The sequence below is a fragment of the Pteropus vampyrus genome, unplaced genomic scaffold (assembly GCF_000151845.1).
Source record: "Pteropus vampyrus isolate Shadow unplaced genomic scaffold, Pvam_2.0 Scaffold8, whole genome shotgun sequence".
Lineage (NCBI taxonomy): Eukaryota > Metazoa > Chordata > Mammalia > Chiroptera > Pteropodidae > Pteropus > Pteropus vampyrus.
The window spans coordinates 12,732,231-12,749,080 of NW_011888789.1; the positions used below are offsets into that span (position 1 = coordinate 12,732,231).

A 16,850-nucleotide genomic window follows, 5' to 3' on the forward strand; every position below is an offset into this window, starting at 1 on the left:
TTAAATCATGCACATTCTTATGTTTATTGGTATTTTTAAAATTAATGCTATCACTTTATTTTCCATTTTTCTTTGTTTGTTTCTTTGCCTCTACTGCTTTGCCAACAGTCCAATATCACTAAAGAAAATTGAAAATAATATTCTTCCAGCAAAAGGAAAGTGATTTCAAATGGGAGATCTGAGAATCAAGGAATGAAGAGTAATAAAAGAAATAATTGTTTGAATATGGCCTGCATGAATCAATAATAGTTGTGTCTGGTGATATATAAATAGATACAATATTAAATTAAAGCAAACGACAATAATGTATCATAGGTGGTTGGCTGATAACACAGTTTACAACTGTGGCTGGAAAGCATGTGCCAATTCATGGTCCATGTTTCTTAGACCTCCTTATATCTAGATAGAGCCATGTAGTATGAATAGGAGTAATGCGTGTCACTTCTTGGTTGGAGCAGTTAAAACTGATGTGAGCCTTTCTTTTGGTGAGTTTAATGAGAAAGACATAAATAAGGACAGGAGCATAGTACATAATTATTTCGACATGAACATATGTGAGGCTGCCTACTAACCAGGAATATCTATCTATATTGGGCTTTATGTGAATATATTAAACCACTAAGATTTTAGAATCTCATTTGTAGCAGCATCTAACATTAACTTATTCATATAATAATATATATAGATTGGAGCAGTGTAAATAGAGTTAAAGAACAAAACAAAATGAAATGTATTTTTATATACTGGCAATAAACAGAAAATGGAACTTTAAAAATAGCATAAAAATCAAGAAGTTTAGGAATAAAAAACTACCAAATGGTGTATACACCTCTATAGAGGAAATAAAACATTAGAGGCAGTGCCTAAGATTTTAGATTGGCAGACAATATTATAAAGATGTTGACCCACCCAGTTGATCTACAGGTTGAATGTGGTCCCCAATTAAAATCCTAGCAGCAGGTTTTTTGTTTTGTTTTGTTTTGTTTTGAGTGTGTGTGTGTGTGTGTGTGTGTGTGTGTGTATAAAACTGACAGGCTAAATCTACAATTTATATGATGATGTAAAGAGTTAAGAATAGCTAGGGTAATCTTGGTGAATAACATAGCAAAGGACATACTGTAGTTGATATCAAGACTTTTTATAAAGCATCAATATTTGTGACAGAGACAAATAGACCAATGAAACAGAATATTTGAGAGTTAAGAAACAAAAAAAAGATAGTTTTTTGTTTCTTAATGGTTTACTAAGATGACTTTGTAGCATACTTGTTAATGGATAATCATTTTTATTGCACTAAAATTGGTATTTAACATTATATGTTTTGTCTGTACAATATTATAATTTGACATCAGTATATACTACAAAGTGATCAGCACCAAAACTCTTAATTATAGTGAATGATCTTTTTTGACAAATGTAACTTTGCTGCTACTTGTTGCTATTCAACAGATAAAATTTAGGTAGATTGTAGATCTATATGTAAAATTAAATAATAAAACCTTGGTAGGTAAAAAAAGAAAGGAACATAGCTTCATGACTATGGGCATAGGGAAAGATTTCTTAAAGTAGATATTAAAATCATTAATCATAAAGAAAGAGCTGGATGAATTGGATCACATCAAATTAAGGAAATTTTGTTCATGAAAAGATATTAAGAGAGTGAAAAGAAAAGCCACAGAGTAGGGAAAGTACTTGCAATGCATGACTAACAATGATTCATACACTGAATATATAAAATGCTCTCACAAATCAATAAAAAGCCTAATGCAATAGAAAAATAGACAAGATACTTGAATAAACACTTCACAAAAAGGGTAACCAAATTGTCAAAAAGTATGTGAAATGCAAGTTAAAACTTAATGAAATATACTACCTTATACCCCTGACTAGAAATGATAACATAAAAAAGACGGACAACTCTAAGTGTTTCATTCTCCTTGGCTAAGAACTTATCGGCACACTTGTTAAATACATGAGCAGTCCAGGACTGTGCTTTCTCCTGATACCAGTTACTATGTCAATGAGAGTACTAGCAGAAAGCAAATATCACACTTAAACTCAGTAATTTGGTTATGTGGGCACTTTGTGAGGTGCGAGGCGGAATATCATGTGGACTATTCTAAGTGTATATAAGAGCTGTTGTAAGAAATTAGAAAATAAAGGTAAATTGAAGGTAAATTGAAGGTCATGGTCCATATAATAGCCAAAACTCTCATGTAAAAACAGCCCTTTTATTTAGTTATGGTAACTACTTATTATATTAGTCATTCAGCTGTTAAATCGTGGCAAAACTTGGTGTAGAGTCAATATGCTTATATCTCAATAAGATTTCATAAAAAGAGCTTCAGCTTCTCCCCTGTCCAAGGAGCTGTATTACCCTATTCTTAAGTATTTGATAAAACAATAAAAATGTTCGGAATTAGAAAAATATTTTTTCTACCACCCTTCAATGAATTGTTTTTTGTTTTTGTTTTCTTTGTTGCTAATGTAGTATCCCAAGGAGATAACTTTGGAGGCGTTTTCAGTAATCATCACCCAGATGCTGGGACTCAGTCTAGGAATATCATACGATGACCCAAAGAAATGTCAATGTTCAGGAGCCATCTGTATAATGAATCCAGAAGCAATGTAAGTTTTTTTAAAATCAGATTTGTTTCTTGGTTATGTTTAATTTTGTTTTAAATATTTAAAGTGCCAAATATAATATTTCCTTACAGCTCAAATTAACTATAAATGGACCAAGTACTATAAATATAAACATGAAATTTTCAGTAAAAGAGGAATATGGAAGGAGATGTACCATTAAGAACAGCCAAGGATAACAAATCCAATCTGCAAGATATATTACCAAATTCTCTTTAGGCTGTGTATTTTATGAAAGCACTTATTAAGGATCTTTAAAAACATGTCAGCAGGCCATAATAAGTAGCCTTTATTTTTAGACAGAATTTTTATTTTTGCTTTTAGAGTAGTTTAATGTTGTGGAAAAACTGCCATCCAAAGAATAAGTCCTAGTTAGAGGCCAATATCAAATATATGATATTTGTGTAACTTTGGACACATTACATGATTTTGTTTAGATTTATCTCATTCATCTTTAAAATGAGAATGATTATGCCTATTCTCTTATTTCACAGAGCAATGTAAGGATAAAATAAGAAAATAAAACAGGAAAGTGTTTTCTAAACTGTAAAATCCATAAGTATATGATGGATTAGTTACAGTTATTTCTAATTTTGCCAATGTTTCCCAAATGGCATATCAGACAAGGACTAGAGCGGTGTCATTAGTGTTCTACAGTTTCTTTTTTTTTATTTTGTGAGAGGGCCTATACCTATTCATAATTGAAGAACAGTCAAAAGTCAAATGTGAAAATAAGGCATTAATTTTAGAAAACATGCTTTTTTCATAATTCTAAGCACCACCTAAGGGTTAACTCTTATATTCTAAAAATAGTTCAAATTCAAACATGTATATTTGTATATGCACACATATTACAAATTAGTTCTAAGTGGATTACATATATAAAAACATTTTATACATAGAATATAATTTATTAAACATATAAGCTAATTTTTATAATAACATGTTTATTAAATCAAATACATAATATATATAGAATTATAAACAAAATGATAATTACTGTTCTGGGCCTGTTGTCCATTTGGCCAACTATTCTCAAGTATGCTATGACAAAATGTTTTCTGTGTCACTGAGTCTAGTTAGTATTAATGATAAGAGTAATAAATATTTACATTGTACCTACCACGTGTTAGAAATTATTCCAAACACTACCTATATTTACTCATTTGATTCTCACAACATCTCTTTAGGGCAGGTCATATTATACCCATTTTTACAGATGAAAAATTGGTCAGATAACCAGTTTGTGACAGACCTGAATTTTGAAGCTAGGCATTCTGGCTTTAGAATCTGGTTTAATAAATCTTTAGGTTTGTATGGTGCTTTATAATATTTAAAATGCTTTCATACATGTTTTCCAGTTTCTTTCAAAACTCTTGCGGTATGCATTAGGCAAGTGTTATTTTTAGAAAATCTAATATATATATATCTTTTGCATTTCTACAGTACATCTCATAGATTGTTTTATGTAATTTTCAAAGAAGGCATGTGAGTAAGTAAGGCAAATATTATTATTTCCATTTCATGTGTTTTTTTAAAGTCTCTGGAGTACAAGCCTAAATGACTCTACATTTAATATACAACTAGTTAATGGCCAAAGTTCAGCTGTTATCAGTAATGTCACCAGTGATTTGTTGGACACTTAATATAAGCAGAAGAAATGAATTAGACACTTTGCTTATTTAATATTATTTAATCCTCACAACAACTCTATGAGGTGAATGGGTATTATTCCTGTTTTATAGATGAGAAAACTGATACTTAGAGAGTTTAATCACTTTACCCTAAAAGCCTCATAAGTCACAGAGCTGGTATTAGTCAACGAGTTAATATAACTCAAAAGTTTTGTTATTTTTTTACTCCATACTGACTTCATATAAAAGACAATTAACATATTGGAATTAACTTAAACCAAGTAGCAAGAGAACATTAGTATGAATTTGTACAAACTTCATTCTTACACTTTGGGGATCTTTCTAATGTATTATTTTGATGATTTAATTTATATCTACTTTTTAAAATGAGTTGCTCATGTTTTAAATCCTCACTTTCAATACAATCTGCTCACACAAATGAGTACAGAAGTGAAAGGAGGAAAGAGACATAGAAAATGACAATAGCTATGAATGTAGGAACCACGGTCAAGGTTTGCTTTTCTATCTGGTTGCATCATTTTACACATAGGAAAAAACATTTAGAAGGAGCATGGAGTTATTAATTATTCAAAGAAATTAAATTATTTTATTCATATTGCTTTCTCTTAATTCCTTGTGTAGATCAGTTTTATTAAGCTATAGAAATTTGATTGAGGAAGAGGGAGATACCATTTTGGAGTATGATATACATTGAGGGCACATGGGCTTTGGAATTGTTTGTTTGCTAATTTTTCTAACACTTAGTTTTTTTCATCTGAAAACTAAGGACTGTGATAGCTACATCACTCAGTTGTGATGATGCAAGTTATCAAGGTATATGTAAATTATCTACCATTGTTCTCTTATCTCTTATTTTTTGAGGAGTAGGGAAGACCTAGGAAAGTATTAAAACGGTGCTGTTAGAATACACAAGAACAGTGAGAACATGGAATTTTGGGGGAAAAGTGTGAAAGAGAGAAAGATCTTGAAAAGGAAATGAGATAGTGTGAAAGATAAACTTTTCTCAAAATTCTTTCAAGTGCTAACCCCAACTTCAGAAAAATGGTAGAGAGCACTACTTTCTTTCTTATAATTTCTCTCAATTACTTAATTTCTCTGTTTTGTGACTTCAGAATTTAGGCTAGTTATATGACAGTTTCAATAAACTTTTATAAAATAATTTGGGAACAGAGCTAACATTAGAATTTAGAGTGAAAAATCTCAACCAAATAAATGAGAAAAACTCCAGATAACTGATTACAAATAAACTTTGGAAAGATATATTCTTAAGTTAAGGACTGTCATTATGGGCCACAAAAAGGTGAATAATTAGAAATTATATATATATATATAATTACATATATATATATATACATACACACATATTGTATTGTATTGTATTGTATTGTATTTTATTGTATTGTATTTTATTGTATTGTATTGTATTGTATTGTATTGTATTGTATTGTATTGTATTGTATTGTAACATGTTATATATAATTGACTATAGTTCCCAGAGCCAAAATATCATATCATTTTTTTATTAAAAATTTTCTTCACCTTTAAATTTTGGTGATAAGATCACCAAATTACATGGTTTAGAATAAAATATCTATTACTATTTAATAGTAAATATTTTATTGAATTATGTGATGTTCAAAGGTGAATATTTGGGTAAAAAGTACCTGAATTTGAAATCTTAAATAACTGTGTGAATACTGATCCTGTTAATTTACAAACTGAGTTTGGTGAGGTTTTTAGCTTCTTTGAATGCTGGTTCAATTTCTATAAAATCTTGATGAAAATACCAACCTCCCTGGTTTGTGGGGAGGATTAAATGATCAACTGTATAAAATATCTGGCTAATAATAGGTGCTCAAGGAATGTCTGTTTCCTCCTTGCCTTATAGGTTTTTACTACATATGAGAGTGGCATCTATGGAATTATTCTCTGAAGTTATTTTTATAGTTGTATATGGACATAATTATGTAAAATTTTGGTTATTATACAGTTTCTCTGAGATTTTTGAGAAAATTCAGGACTAAGCACAGTGTAGTCTGTTTAATAAAAGTTTGTTGTTATTATGAAGAATCAATAAAGGACACCAACAATAAAGAAGACAAAATTCCTGCCTCAAGCATTTACAGTTTAATGAATTATCTATCATGTATATGTACTACAAACCTATGAATCAAAACTGAAAAAACATTGAAATAGAAGATATTCACACTTTCAAAGAGCTTGATACTTTATAATGGTCAGGAAAAGGGTAGAGGAAGTAGAAGTTTGAAGAGTTGTTACATATGGGAATTTACATAAAATAATACAGGGCTTTTTCTTCCATGCCATCATTTCAGTTTTATTTTACCTAGGCAAAGATGTCATTTACTTATATAACCATTTTCTCTGTATGCAAGGATTTGTATACAAATCTCACCAAAAGCTCAAAAAATTTTAAGGTAGATTTAGTTTGTCATGCATATAAAAATAAAATGATCTATTATTAATTTTTTTGGTGGTAGGAACACTTAATGGGAGTCCTCTAAAATTTTTAAATATACAGTATAGTATTGTTAACTGTATAGCAGATCTCTTGAATTTATTCATCTTGCACAACTGAAACTTTATACCCATTAAACAACTCCTCACGTTCCCCTTCTGGCCTCTGGCAATCACCATTCTACTCTCTGCTTCTATGAGTTTAACTATTTTAGATACCTCATATAAGGGAGACCATGCAGTAGTTGTCTTTATGTGACTGGCTTATTTCACTTAGCATGATATCCTGGAGATTCATCAATGTTGTTACATATGGCAGATCTCCTTTTTTTTCAGACTGAATAATATTTGGTTGCATGTATGTACCACATTTTCTTTATTTATTCACCTGTCAATGGACGTTTAGTTTGCTTTCATATCTTTGCCTATTGTGAATAAGGCTGCAGTGAACATGGGAGTGCAGATATCTCTTTGGGATCCTGATTTCAATTATTTTGAATGTATATTCAGAAGTGAGATTGCTGGATCATGTGGTAGTTATGTTTTCCACAGTGACTGTATCAATTTACATTCTCATCAATAGTGTACCAGGGTTCCAATTTCTTCACATCCTCACAAGCACTTATTTTTTTTTTAAATAATAATAGCCATTCTAACAGGTGTGAGGTGATATCTCATTGTGGTTTTGATTTGCGTTTCCCTGAATTAGTGATGTTTAGTATCTTTTCATATATCTGTTGGCTATTTATATATCTTCTTTGGAGAAATATCTATTCAAGCCCTCTACCCGTTTTTCAATCAGTTGTTTGTTTTTACTATTGAGTTGTACTTAAGTTTGTTTTAATAAGGATATGTATTTCAGTGAATGAAATCAAAGACTTTCTCAATAATGATTATGGCCTCTAAGCACGCGTTATGAACGTTTATTATTTCCTATTAAATTTAACATTTTGAAATTAATTTATATCATACAAAAGTATACTGCCAATGACATTATATGGATTCATCTTTAGGCAATCCAGTGGTGTGAAGACTTTTAGTAATTGCAGTTTGAGTGACTTTGAAAAATTCATTTCAAATATGGGTGCCAAATGTCTTCAGAATAAGCCACAAATGCAAAGGGCTCCAGCAGCAATCTGTGGCAATGGCAAAGTGGAGAGCGGTGAAATCTGTGACTGTGGTACTGAGGAAGTAAGTCTGATAATTAGGAAAAATGATTAATAAATTTATTGTTTTAGTTAATTTCTTTGTCATAAAAGTTATATATCTCAAAAAAAAATATGACTGAGTACCACATAGAATATTGGCAGTAAGTGAAATCAAGGTTGAAATAATGCAAGAATATATTCCCTAGGTTTTATAGGTTGGAGAGTTTTGAATAAATATAAAATGTACTTAAAAAAATTATTGCTGATGAGAAAATGGGAGATTAGAATGAGATTTTGGATTGCAGACTGAATATATAAGATCTTTCCAAATCTGTGCTTAACCTTTGGATATTTAATAAATGTCTTATTGAAGATTACTATGACAGTGGATCATCAATTATTCTTTAGGGTCTTACTTCACAATGGATTCAGTAGTGTTGTGAAGGAAGACTGTGTTAATATTATAGTTTGAACACTGGGTAAAAAACTCCTGAAAGTATAAGGATTGTAAAAAGTCCAGGATATGATGCTTCTAGACAATTCAGTATTTGCAGAAATACAGCAGATGCTACAAATTTCCATGATTACAAGATAGATGAAAATGAAATTAGGGTTTGATGCATTTGTGGGTTCAAATGTACTTTACCTGTATTACATTTTTAAAATTACTATGCATTTCTTTGTATTATGTTTTACCATTCAGTAGAACAAATCTTCCCTTTTTACTCTTCTTCATTTATTTTAAGATCAATTTTATTGGATATAATCTGCATACAATAAAGTGTACTCATTTTACATATACAGATTGATGAGTTTTAACAAACATATATAAGCATTGGTGCAATTAAGATACAGATTCTTTTCATTATCCCCCAAAGTTTACCCCCTCTCATACTCCCTCTGCAATTGTTTCGACTTCTCATCTCCAGGCAGCTGATGATTATGTCAGTCTTGCCAGATATAGAAAGTCATATGAAAGGAATGATACAGAACATATTCTTTGTGTCTGGCTTCTTCATTTCAATACAGTGTTTTCGAGATTCATCCACATTGTTTTATGTCATAATAGTTTCTTCTTTTTTATTTTTTGTAATAATTCATTGTTTGGATATACCAAAATCTGTTTTTCCATCTACCTGATAATGGATATTTGAGTTGTTAACAGTATTGGGCCATTATTCTGAATTCCTAAAAGTAAAATTGCTGGCTTATATGATAAGTATATTATTATAAGAAATTTCCAAACTATTTTCCAAAGTGGTTGTATCATTTTACACTCTTATCAGCAATGTATGAAATTTTTATTTTCTCCACATCTTCACCAGAATTTGATATTTCAGCTTTTAATTTTAGCCATTCCAATGATTTTGATTTTTATTTCCTTGATGACCCTAATGACGTTGAGCATGTTCTCATGTCCTTATTAGCCATTTGTCGTTTGAATAATCTGTTCACATCTTTTGCTAGTTTTTAAAATTAGGTTATTATTATTATTATTATTTTGATTATTGACTTGTAAGTGGTCTTTATAAAGGCTGAATACCAGACATGTGTATTACAAATATTTGTATGGATTACCTTTTTAGTTTTTTAACAAATTCTTTTAATAGCAGGCGTTTTTTTTATAAAGTCTGATTTATCATTTTTTTTCTTCTATGGTCACGCTTTTTCTGTCGTAGTTACTCTTTGCTTACTCAAGGTTATGAATATTTCCTCCTGTTTTCTACTAGAAGTTATACAATTAAAAATTTTAAGTTTACTCTGTGATGCATTTGAGCTTGTTTTTGTTTTTGTATTTTTGAGAGATTTGGGTCAACATTCATTATCCTCAATATGAATATCAATTTTTTCTGGCAGTATTTGTTAACGTAATTATCTTTTCACCATTGTTTTACCTTAACATCCTTATGAAAATAAATTACCATGTGTGTATCTATCCTTGGATTCTTTTCTGTTTATATGTCTGTCCTATGCCAATTGTACATGGTCTTAATTAATATATTTTTACAGTAAATCTTGAAAACAGATAGTGTAAGTAAATTATTCAACTTTGTGCATGTTCTTTAAGATAGTTTTACTATTCTAGGATCTTTGTATTTCTATATAAATTAGAAAATCAGCATGCAATTTTGGGACTTCAATTAGAATTGTGTTGGATCCATACATCAAATTTGGGGGAATTACTTTCTTAACAATATTGAGTCTGCCAATCTATGTACATGGTGTACCTCTACACTTATTTAGGTCTTCTTTAGTTTATTTAGTTCTTCTATAGTTTACTGGTTTTGATAGTATTGTTTTAATATTTTGTTTAACAATTGTCCATTGCTAGTATAAAAAATACAATTGACTTTTGTGAATCCACCTTGGGTCTAGTGTTGATTAGAACTGCTGAGAGTGGTCTTCTTTGCTTTATTCTTATTTTTAGGAGGAAAGCTTTCTGACTTTTACCATTAAATATAATTTTAGATATAAGCTTTTTTTATTTAAACAGATGCCCTTTATTGTGTTGAGGCCATTCCCTTCTTTTTCTAGTTAGCTGAGAGTTTTGAATCAAGAATTAGTGTTGAATTTTGTCAGATGTCTTATTTCTGTGTCTGTTGAGCTGATCTTATGAATTTACCACCTTTTCCCTATTAATATGGTGTATTTAATTGATTGGTTTTGAATGCTAACCCAAACATGCATTACTATGATTAGCCTTACTTGCATGTCTATCTATCTAGTTGGCTAGATTTAATTTATCAATATTTCATCAGAATTATGGCACTTATTTTCACAGGGACATTGTGGGCTGTCGTTTTTTTTGTAATATTTCATATTGTTTTGGCATCAGAGTAATTTTGAACTCAAATGAGTTGGAAAGTACTCTCTTCCCACTTTCTGAAATAATTAATTTAAGACTGTCATTGCTCCTGTTTGTTTGTGTGTGTATGTATGTATGTATGTATGTATGTAGACATGTATGTATTTAATTTGTTGTGGAAGTGCACTTAACATGAGATCTTCCCTCTTAAATCGAATCTTCTGGAAGCTTTATAGTTTTTTATTTTACATTTAGGTTTGTGATCCATTCTGAGATATGGTGTGTTTAAAAGGTGTAGGGTCAGTGTTTAGTGTCATTATTTTCCATGTGAATGTCCAGTTGTCCAGCATCATTTGTTGAAAAGACTGTTCATTCTCCACTGAACTGCATTTGCTCCATTGTCAAAGATTTTATTGTCTCTGTGTAGGTCTATTTCTGGGTCTCTATTTTGTTTCAGTTACCTCATTTTCTATTACTTTGTGAATACCACATTGCCATTATTTCAGTTTATAGTAAGTTTTGAAGTTAAGTATTGTCAGTCCTTCAACTTTCCTCTTCCTCTTTCTCCTTTTTCTTTTTATTTACTATATTAACCTCTCTGGGTCTTTTGCTCCTTCATATAAACTTTAGAATCAGTTTGTCCACTAACCAGAATTTTTATTGGAATTACATTGAATTTCTAGATCAAATTGGAAAGAACTGGTAACTTAATAATATTGTTTTTCCATCCATGAACATGGTATATCTCTCCATTTACTTATACGTTCTTTGATTTCTTTCATCAGAGTTTTGTATTTTTTTTCAAATAGATCTTATACAATTTTGTTAGAACTATTCTTAAGTACTTCATTGTTTTGGTGCTAATGTAAATGAGATTGTGTTTTTATTACAAATTCCCATTTTTTTATTGTTAGTATACAGGAAAACAATTGACTTTTATGCATTAACTTTATATCCAGCAACCTCGATATATTCACATATTAGTCACAGGAGATTTTTGTTGTTGTGTTGTTTGGTTTATTACTTGAAATTTTCTTTCTTTCTGACATGTATATTTTTAAGTTTTATTTTCTTACTGCACTAGCTAGGACTTATAGTAAGATTTTGACAGAAATGGTAAGAGGGGATATCTTTGCCTTTTTCCTGGTATAAGAGGGAAAGCTTATCTCACCATAAGTATGTTAGCTGTAGACTTTTTCTAGATGTTCATTATCAGATTGAAGACGTTTCCTTTATTCCTGCTTTGCTAACATTTTGTATAATAAGTGAGTGTTGGATTTTTTCAGATGCTTTTTCTACAGTTGTTACGGTTGTTTGATTTTTCTTCTTCAGACAGTCAGTATGATGGATTATATTAATATATTGATGATTGATAAAACAGCCTTGCATAATTGTGATAAATTTCACTTGGTTGTGGTGTATAATTCTTTTTATACATTGTTGTATTTGATTTTCTAATTTTTTGTATCCATGTTTATGAGAGATATTGGTCTGTAATTTTTTTTCCTGTAATATCTTTGCCTGGATTTGGTATTAGGGTAATACTGGCCTCACAGAATGAGTTAAGAAGTATCACACATCAATGCTGGGAGAGTAGTGTGTTTTTGATTCCATGGGATGAAGATAATAAGAGCTCCATGTTTAGTACTTCTCCTGGATTCTGTCCTAGGCACTTTTTCTCTTGGCTGATTTTAATTGTATCCTTTCCATAGGATAAATCATGATTGTGAATATACCATCTTTCTGTGAGATCTGTGAGTTCTTCCAGTAAATTATCAGACCTGAGGGGAGTTTTGGGAATCCACTGAGCTTGTGATTGGTGTAAGAAATGAGGGTTGTTTTGGGGACTGTTCCCCTTAATTGCAGTGAGCCTAAACCCTACACACCTTTTCCCCCTAGCTTTACTGAAGTATGATTGACAAAAATTATAAGCTATATGGTGTGGTGTTTTGATATATGTATACATCGTGAAATGATTATCACAGTCAAACTAATTAATATGTCCATCACCTCACACAGTTACCAGTTTTTGTGTGCGTGTGTGGTGAGAATACTTCATCTGTCCTCTTACCAGATTTCAAGTATACAATCCATTTTTGTTAACTGTGGTCGTCATACTGTACATTAGATCCTGAGAACTAATTCATCTTACAAATGAAAGTTTGTACCCTTTGGTTGGTATCTTCCCTTTTCTTCCACCCTTCTGACACTGGAACCACCATTCTACTTTCTTTTATTGTTATCTAATTTCTGAAAAATATTTTCCCAGATAGTTTGCCTAGTTTTCTAGTTGATTAAGAATTAGTGGAGTTTCAGTTCCTCTGTTTTGATGTGAAGTAACTTAGAATTTTAATTGTTTAGAGATTTAAAAACCTGTAATTGTTGACAGCATTCATATTTTTTTCCCAAAATGCAAAAAATAAGCCCATTAAATATAGCTCCTACCAAAGTTTATATTATCTTATAATATATTTTTATTTGCATTTCATTTATTCATAGCAATGTGGACCTGATAGCTGTTGTAATCCTAAAACTTGTGTGCTGAATCAAGGATCACAATGTGATAGAGGATTATGCTGCAAGGATTGTAAAGTAAGATTTAAGTGTATTAATATCTTCCAAGTATAAAATGACTCATGTTTGGGTTTCTTTGGAACACTTAGACCTATAGCTGCAAGTCAAATAAATGACCTTCAAATAAATAAAAGAGACTAAGAATGAAATAATAAGCTTAGGAAATAGAGCTGACCAGATAGAGGAAAGATTAGTGATATTGAAGGCAGAAATCTGGAACTGATGCATTTGGAAGAAGAGAGAGACTTCAGAGTGAAAAAAAAAAAAAAAAAAAAGAACTCTCCGAGAACTATCTGATACTATCAGAAAAAAGCAGTATAAGAATCATGGGTATATCGGAAGGAGTGGAGAGGAAGGGAACAGAGAGCCTATTCAAACAAATAGTTGATGAGAATTTCCCAAACCTATGGAAAGAACTGGACTTTTGAATCTTAACAAACAGAACACCTAATTATCTCAGTCCAAAAAGGCCTTCTCCAAGACACATTATATTAAAAACTGTCAAAAATTAATGACAAATCTCAAGGAAGCCAGGGAAAAGAAAATCGTAACCTATTATGGAAAGCACGTTAGATTATTATTGGATTTTTCAGCACAAACTTTACAAGCTAGGAGGGAGTAGAATCAAATAGTTAAACCATTAAAAAATTACCGACCAAGAATAATATATCCAACAAAGTTCTCCTTTAGATATTAAGGAGAGATAAAGACCTTTACAGACATACAGAAGCTGAGGGAATTTTCCACCATGTGGCCTGCAATGCAGGAAAAACTGAAGGGAGTCATTCTACGTTAAACAAAAGGACAAAAAAAAAAAAAATACAAAACTATGAATAAGATGACTAACAGGCAGAAACAGGAAATTGAAACCCTTATTAAGAACAAGGTATTATAAATTTAAGTATTACATAATGATTAAAAGTCAAGTAAAAGATAATAAATTCACAATCATGTGTCTGCTTTTGCAAACTTTAGCTAGATATTGAGACCTCTTTCTAATGCCATTATTTGCCTTAAAGTAATTCTGTTGTTTTAAGACCTTGATTGAGAGCTATTACATAATTCTTCATACAGAAAATCTCTATGAAAAAGGATTTTTTCTATTCACCTTATTCAGTATTTACATTTTTGTAAATAAAAATGTTACTGGTTGTGATAGGTATCTATATGTATGTAATTGAAAGACACAGCAGTTTCCCATAAAAGTAGAAATGTAGAAACTCACTAGAAGTAACACTTTCAAAATGCTTCATGTTAGCACAAAATTTAAACTAAGTTATTATTTAAAAATTATTTGTCTTAAAGTTTACATTTTAGCTAAGTGGTAAAGATGTTAACTCCTGTCCCCTTTTCCTTTTCAGCTCTTTCAATATATTTGTAACAAATTTGTTATATGAGAATCCTTCTATTGAAATGCCTACTGTGGGTTTTATGTTCTTGACTGTCCTTCACTAACACAGTTTTATGTTTTCTCTAGAATCTTACCACATGATTACATTCTACCTCTGATCTTTTTTTTAATGAAAAACTTCAATATTTTATTCAGTTCTGAGGCATAATATACATAAAATTTAAAAAATGTTTAACAAAGTACTATTAGAATAGCAAAAAGTTAATGAAATAGTCTACAGTGATAGCAAAAATGTATCAAGTTTTTTTTCTGTATTTATTGAAATATAATAGACAACTAGTTGCCTGCATTTACATCGTGCAATCAAATGAAGTTGTTTTTTTTTTTTTTCAGTTATAATTGGCATACAACACACTAGCCTCAACTGTACAACATATTGATCAGGAATCTACACAACTTGCAAAGCGATCACCCCACCAAATCTAGCACCTTCCCCCACATATTCATTCCAACATTATTAACCATCTTCCCCATGCTATCTCTATATCCCCATGTCTATTCTGCAACCATCCACCTGCACCTCTTAATCCCTTTGCTCTCTTTCCCTCCAACCCCCCTCCCATCTAGTATCTCTCAAAATATTCTGTGTATCTATGCGTTTATTTCCACTTATGTTGTTCTCATTGTTGATTTTTTGTTCTTTAGATTCCACATGTACATGAAATCAAGTGATATTTGTCTTTCTCTATCCAACCGATTTCATTCAACACAATACCCTCTAGGTCCATCAAGACAATATATTTTTCTATCTCCTTCCTTTTAGTCTGTGTGTGTCTTTTAATCATAGGTAGCATATGTAGGGAGCTTGTTTTCTTATCCATTCAGCCACTCTATCTTTTGGTTGGAGCACTTTGGTTTTTCCATTTGAGGTACTTGTTGATAGGAATGTAGCTGTTACCATTATTTATTCCTGTTTTTGATACATGTTTTTTCTTCTTAAAGAAGTCCCTCCAACATTTCCTATAATACTGGCTTGGTGCTGATAAATTCCTTTAGCTTAATCCCTTTGCCTTTTTTTCGTCCTCCCTAACCACCTCCCATCTAGTATCCTTCTAAATATTCTCTGTATCTATGACTTTATTTCTGCTTTTGTTGTTATTGTTGTTGTCATTGATTTTGTTCTTTAGATTCCACATGCAATATTTGTCTTCCTATATCCAACCCATTTCATTCAACACAATACCCTCTAGGTCCATCAAGGCAATATCTTTTTCCATCCCCTTCCTTTCAGTGTGTGTATATCTTTTAATCTGAAGTGAGTCTCTTATAGGTAGCATATGTAGGGGTCTTGTTTTCTTATCTATTCAGCCATGCTGTCTTTTGGTTGGAGCGCTTAAGTTTTTCCATTTGAGGTACTTGTTGATAGGAATGTAGCTGTTACCATTCTTTATTCCTGTTTTTGATACATGTTTTTTCTTCTCAAAGAAGTCCCTCCAACATTTCCTGTAATACTGGCTTGGTGTTGATAAATTCCTTTAGCTCGTTTTTGTCTGGGAAGCTCTTTATCTGTCCGTCAACTCTAAAGGATAGCTTTGCCGGATCAAGTATTCTTGGTTGTAGATCGTGAGTTTTCATGGCGTCGAATATCTTGTGCCAAACCCTTCTGTCCTGCATAGTTTCTTTTGAGAAATCAGCTGCCAGTCTTATGGGTGCTCCCTTGTAGGCAACTAACTGCTTTTCTCTTGCTGCTTTTAAGATTCTCTCTTTGTATTTAAACTTTGGCATTTTAATTATGAAGTGTCTTGGTGCGGGCCTCTTTGGATTCCTGGTTTGTGGGATTGTCTGAGCTTCCTAGGGTTTTATGTCTAGTTTCTTCACCAGGTTAGGGAAGTTTTCCATCATTATTTCCTCAAATAGCTGTTCAACATCTTTTTTTCCTTTGGGTACCCCGATGACACAGATATTTTTACCTTTAATAGTGTCCCATAGGCTTTTAAAATTATTATTATAGTCTTGGCATCTTTTTTCTTGCCATTCTGATTGAGTGTCCTTGAATTTCCCATTCTCTATATAGGTCATTTGATTCTCTTCTTTATTCATTTTGTTTATTCCATTTAATATACTTCTCATCTCAGATAATGTGTTCTTCATTTCTGACTGGTTCTCTTTTATAATTTTCATTTCCATTTTTATGT

General features: G+C 31.2%; 1 protein-coding gene across 1 annotated transcript in view; it reads left to right on the forward strand.

Annotated features, from left to right (window-relative positions):
* LOC105300945 (disintegrin and metalloproteinase domain-containing protein 32) overlaps positions 1-16,850 on the forward strand; it is a 106,928-nt gene that overhangs the window by 56,609 nt on the left and 33,469 nt on the right. The window contains exons 8-10 of the mRNA XM_023520037.1: positions 2,492-2,628; positions 7,790-7,967; positions 13,230-13,322. Of these exons, the coding sequence (XP_023375805.1) occupies positions 2,492-2,628; positions 7,790-7,967; positions 13,230-13,322 (408 nt within the window). The remainder of the gene's footprint in view (positions 1-2,491; positions 2,629-7,789; positions 7,968-13,229; positions 13,323-16,850) is intronic.